The sequence below is a fragment of the Brassica napus genome, chromosome A8 (genome assembly GCF_020379485.1).
Source record: "Brassica napus cultivar Da-Ae chromosome A8, Da-Ae, whole genome shotgun sequence".
NCBI lineage: Eukaryota > Viridiplantae > Streptophyta > Magnoliopsida > Brassicales > Brassicaceae > Brassica > Brassica napus.
The window spans coordinates 8,528,585-8,534,534 of NC_063441.1; the positions used below are offsets into that span (position 1 = coordinate 8,528,585).

The following is a 5,950-nucleotide window of genomic DNA, read 5'->3' on the forward strand; positions in this document are numbered from 1 at the left end:
GTGAAATATAAATATCTCTAAAACTTTATTTAGTCTCATTAACTTCATATATTTTGTTTTGTACCCCTATGTTTACTTCATTGTAAATATATCTCGATATTAAATATTATAATATTTAAAATTAATATAAACTAATAAGTATGCATCACCAAACATGAAAATATTTATAAAATTTTATGCAAATATAAATCTAAAATAAAAATACTCAAAAAGTAATTTTTGGTTCTATGTTCCTCAAATCTAAATATTAATTTTAGTTTAAATAGAACAATTATTTATTTTCATAAATATTTAAATTTATTACTAATTGATACAATACCCGCACGGATGTGCGGGTTCGAGTCTAGTAATACATATTTTAAGAACTCCAATGGGAAGAACCCTCATTGGAGGTTCTCTAAGATTCACAAAATTGCTGGTCCGCTTCTTGTGTCCAGCCTCAAAAATTTGGGAAGATACAGTAGTACTCTTCCCGGGCGGCATAAAATTAGATATAAAACATTAGATGCATATTAATATAAACTGAAGTTAAAAAATAAAATTTAACACTTAATATTTGTAGACAAACGCCAGCAAGTGGCTTCTGTCCAGACGTGTGAGGCATCAATAAATGGCCGTTGGGACCTCTGATCAAATGGGACATGGAATACTGTGCAGCCTGTCAGATAGATTGAGGGTTAATCCAGTAGCGAACGAGGCCATCCCAAACTTCGGTGAGGAAGACGGGTTTCACTCCATCTCCTTTGAACTCTCAGAGCTCCTTCCAGTCTAAGAGGAAGTCTGCAAAGCGTTTCATTGTCTTAGAAGTACTTCACTCCATCCCAAACTTTGTACACACCCTCTTCACCTTTTTGTTAGACCAATATCATATTTTTCTGAAACAAAGAAATGTCTTTATATAAGAAAATATAATTTATTAATTACTTTTAAAAAAGAAAGAATTTACTTCAAAACACTTGAACCAAATGGTTCGAATGTATTTCAGTGTGTGACTCCAGTTTGGATGCGGCTTGACAAAATAGCCTTTATGGTGTCGGAAATTCTCCGTTCTACTCTATAGTCAATGCCAAACCTGCAAAACTAGAAAATTAATAGATTAGAAAAGGGAATTTAGTGATTTAAACCTCGAACTATTTATTTTCCGGAAGAAAAACCTCGAACTATAATTTTAGGCTTTTAAACCTTAAACTATTGATTTCTTAGTGTCGTTAACCCTCCGTCGACAGTGTTAGCTTTTCTCAACGGAACTCCGTTAAATTAAAACGAAGCGTTTCATTAAATCTAAAAAACGTCATGAGTTGTGTAAAAACCCTTTTACCAGTAAAGAAAAACACGATTCATCCCCAAATCTGAGAAAAAATTAGGTCTTTCATCTTTCTGAAGAGCCAAGGTGAGGTAAGTCAAATTTAAGGTTCTTGTTGTTTATAAACATAATTCTTTATAACCTATTCGTTTATTTATCAAAAAGGTGAAATTTTGAAAGTTCAGTAACCCAATAACAGTTCAAAATTTGGCTTTGCAGTGGAAAGAAGTACAATTTCGAGTGTGACGAGATGGATAATCACATTGAGGGAGGTGGAATTCCTAGGAAATGTGAATGTGGAGCTCCCACAATCATATTGGAGTCAAAGACAGCTCAAAATCCAGGAAGAAGATTTTACAGATGTGGAGAAATATATGGTCCAAACCATGTGTTCAAGTGGCTTGATGAAGCACACCATGAAGAACTTGGAATATTGAGAAGTCAACAAGCAATGATGGCAAAAGATTTGGCTGAGATTAAAACAGAAATTGGTGAGCTGAAGAAAGATATTGGTGAGATCATTGAAGTGCTTGAGAGTTTTAGATTTAAGTTTTAGACTTAAGTTGCAGAACCGTAGTTGTTTCGTTTATGTATTAAACATCGTTGTTGTTTAGCTTATGTATTAAACATTGTTGTTGTTTGGATGTGTAGGTTGAATTATGTTAAGACTTTATCTACTTCAATATTCGCATGATATTTTGTTTGCCTTTCAAAATGAAAATTAAAAATATAGCATTACAAAAGAACCATCATCCTAAGCAAAACAACAAAATTCAGAGTCAAAAGAATAAAAGCCGAGTAAACATCATCATCAAAACAACACAAACCGTGTAATCATCCTAATTAAAACACCAAAAGGCAAATGCAACATAAAAAAAGCCAAGCAACAAACAACTTCAGTCTGTGGTCAGGTCTGTGGTCGGGTTTGTGGTCGGCTGTCTTTTTGGTCTTCCTCGAGGCAGTTTGGTTGGCTTATGAACAGGATCAAGTTTGCATTTACGCTTGTTATGTCCGGTTTGTTGACAATTGCTACATGTCTGCAAAAAAAAAATCAGTTCACTTTCAAACCACAACAAATAGTATGAAAAGAAGGAAACGCTTACCATAACAGCATTTGCATGAAAAGAAGGAAACTCTTGAGGTGGTTTTGGTGGTTTTGGGACCACTTCTTTTGGGCATGTGCGTATGTTGTGTCCCTTTTCTCCACAGTTACTACAAGTCTGCATTAAAAAGCTTTGGTCAGAGGTTGATAATTGATAAAATATATATGGTAAGAGGTTGATTACCGTTAATGCCTTATTAGAATTTTGAGAAGCTTCTTCACTTGGGTCCCTGATTCTGTTGTTATTTTTTGGTCTTCCAGGCATGATTCTGTCCGGAGGAGGCATAACAACAATATCACTATGTGTTTCCCAAAGCTCCATCCCATTCACAGGAAATAGAAGAGATGAGTAGCAAAGTTTCCACTTCTCCACTGAATACCAATCCAATATCACTGTCTCCGGAAGCTTGGTTTCCTTATACTCAGCCCACATTGCAGCCATGATATGACAACAAGGTATCCCACTAACTTCATACTCCCTGCAAGTACAAGATGTATTATCTCTGACATGAACCACAAACTTGTCCTTCCCATAATCGACCTCATATATTCCTCTTCCATTTGACAGCGGAGCACACCACTTTAAGCTCCTCTTACGTTTTTCCATAATCGCCAATGCCTTTGGTGTCACCAAGCTTGTGACACTTTCCATCTCCTTGATCTTAACCAAGTTGCTAGCCATAATATGGCGTCTTATTTCCTCCAGCAATGCAATAATAGGCATTTCCCGAGCATCTTTCAGCACTGCATTATATGACTCACTGATATTGTTCTCCACTGCAGCCGACTTGGTGGTGTCACTAAAGAATGCCCTAGACCAGTGAGAATCAGTGGTCCTCTTCACATCCTCATACGCTTCTAGCTTTATGTTCTTCATCTTCTCAAGTTGTCTCCAAAAAACAGTTTCATTATACGCTCTAGCACACTTCCAAAACGTCTTATGCAGTGGCCCCATCTGTTTATACTTCTTCTGTAAATTAGCAAAGATGTGTCTAGCACACATTCTGTGCTCTGCATAAGGAAGGATTTCTGTAATGGCATAGATTAACCCTTTCTGCTGATCTGAAGAGAGAGCAAGCCCATTACCATCCTCCAATCCCAAATCTTCTCGCAGTAACTCCATAAACCACTTCCAGTTAACTTTATTTTCGACAGGTACAATAGCCCATGCTATGATATACATCGACTCATTAGGATCTCTTCCCACAGCAGTTAACAATTGCCCTTTCATTCTTCCTTTGACAAAGGTCCCATCAAGGTGTACTATCCGCCTACAAGCACTCTTCCAACCTTGCTTCTGAGACTGAAAGCAAGTGTAGAACTTGTCAAAAACTCGATCTTTTGTTCCTAATATCACAGTAGAACCCGGATTTGTCCTCCTCAACTCCTCCACATAATCATACATTCTTGTGAACTGCTCCGCATACTCATCCTCAATGATATGTTTCATAATCTGTCTTGCACTCTGACACTTGGTTTTTGTAACCCGGAGACCTTTTATACCCAACCTCTGCATGATTTGATCAGCTGTCAACTTCAGATTGTGCCTGAACTCATTGAGAAAATCAGCAGCTATTTTTGGTGCAGTGTACAGGTCGACAACACCTATAGGATAGCAATCGTGTTCTCCTTTATACGACCTCACCACCATTTTATCTGACTGGCTGTTTATTGATGCAAAAAGTCTCCACTTGCAGCACTCTTGAGCACATATAGCCGCTACTCTCTTCTTTTCTGATTTCTGAAAATGGATGTTCACCTTCTCTCTCACAGCATACTTCTCAATTGTTCCCCTGCACTTTTCTTTTGAAACAAACTCTTGCCCTACAAAGAACTCTATCACACTACCTTCATCATCATCATCTGAATCATCACTGTCAACATAATCATTCTGATAGAAATCAATGTGTGCATCATCCTCAGGTTCCTCTTCTACATCATCCCCAATAAGAACATCATCTAAATAAGGATCATCCTCCCTAACCACATACAAATTCAGACTCTCTATCTCTTGTGAACACTGAATCATTTCTATAACATCGCTATCAGTAGACACATCCTTACGATTCTGACCCATTATTCTAGATGGGAAGTATGCAAACTTACACATATTCTCTGCATATCCAGCCCTCAACACCATCCGCTTCAACATTGCCAAAGTCGGTTCCTGACAATCCAGCCTAATGCTTCGTGTAATTCCACCGTTGTATAAACCATCACTGCCCCAATATCCTCCAAGTTGTAGTCGGAAGAAAATAGTTCTGTCAACAGAAACCAAAAAAAAAAAAAATATGAAACCAAATTCGTGGCTTGAAACAAAAAAGAAACTCAACAACAATAGAAACAAAAAAGATTACCTTGTCATCTTCAACCTACAACAAGCTTCAACTCTGTAGAATTATGAACATAAATGTCGCCTTTTTTCACTCAAAAGTTGGGTCCTTCTCCTTCGATTTATACTTAATCAAGCCAAATACCCACCCGAAATCTCTTCAATTCAGAAACCCACCCGAAAACTCTCTGATTCAGAAACCCACTTGAAATCTCAGAATCAAGAGCCCTTCATCGCAATTAGGGTTAGTGAATTGGGATTTTTTTTTAAAGAATTATGTCGTGAAAGAGATTTTAGAGTCAAGTAAAAGACTTCATGCTGTTCTGGACAAACACTGTGTTGTTTCTTACACAACTCATGACGTTTTTGAAATTTAATGAAACGCTTCGTTTTAATTTAACGGAGTTCCGTTGAGAAAAGCTTACACTGTCGACGGAGGGTTAACGACACTAAGAAATCAATAGTTTAAGGTTTAAAAACCTAAAATTATAGTTCGAGGTTTTTCTTCCGAAAAATAAATAGTTCGAGGTTTAAATCACTAAATTCCCATTAGAAAACTTAAGAAACCAAAAATATAGTAAAATGAAAATAAATACAAATGTATCAATAGGTGTTCGGTGGTTGATCGGGTTCCAATGTGTCTAAATCTTCTCTTCCTTGCTAGACGAGAAGATCCAACAGTGTACCGAATATACGGAGCATCAGTTGGCACCATCAAGTCAGAACGAACTCCAGCATCAGGTGCATGAGCTGCTACCGGAGATGCAATGGGAGGTTTTGGTAGCAGAGATGAAGGAGGAGGAGAAGGATCAGTAGACTGTGGTGCTCTCTGAGACAGAGTCTCAGGGAATACATCAGGAGCCGATGGAGGAACCGAAATAGATGTTCCATCTTCTCCGGTGAGAAACCTCTGACTGTAATATGTACACATTCCTCATTTTCTACTACACATTTGTAAAAAAGTATAAAGTTTTAAAAATAAGTCCACAAGGTAAACTTATTCCAAAACCTAAACTAACTACGCAACCTATCATAAATTCCAAAACCTAAACTAATTCCTTTATCCTAAACTATTTCCCTAATCTAACCAAAAAATTAACTTACTAACCTTTTTCCTTGCAGATGAAGAGGCTGAAGAGAGAGAGAGAGAGAGAGAGAGAGAGAGAGAGAGAGAGAGAGAGAGAGAGAGAGAGAGAGAGAGAGAGAGAGAGAA

General features: G+C 37.3%; 1 protein-coding gene across 1 annotated transcript; it reads right to left on the minus strand.

Moving 5' to 3' along the window:
* Positions 1–2,199: 2,199 nt before the first annotated feature.
* LOC125576908 lies at positions 2,200–5,668 on the minus strand. The gene is made up of 5 exons (XM_048737432.1): positions 5,424–5,668; positions 4,763–4,777; positions 2,590–4,666; positions 2,407–2,523; positions 2,200–2,340 (listed from the first exon to the last, which is right to left on the minus strand). The coding sequence occupies exons 1-5, from the start codon at positions 5,666–5,668 to the stop codon at positions 2,200–2,202; spliced, it is 2,595 nt and encodes an 864-aa protein (XP_048593389.1).
* Positions 5,669–5,950: the final 282 nt, after the last annotated feature.

Bases quoted from the DNA above. Each gene is read 5' to 3' on its own strand.
- LOC125576908 (XM_048737432.1), bottom strand. From the start codon at position 5,668: ATGTGTACATATTACAGTCAGAGGTTTCTCACCGGAGAAGATGGAACA. The intron at 2,524-2,589 runs GTAATCAACCTC...TTTTTAATGCAG, and splicing joins ATTCTAATAAGGCATTAACG to ACTTGTAGTAACTGTGGAGA. The intron at 2,341-2,406 runs GTAAGCGTTTCC...TTTTTTTTGCAG, and splicing joins TTCATGCAAATGCTGTTATG to ACATGTAGCAATTGTCAACA.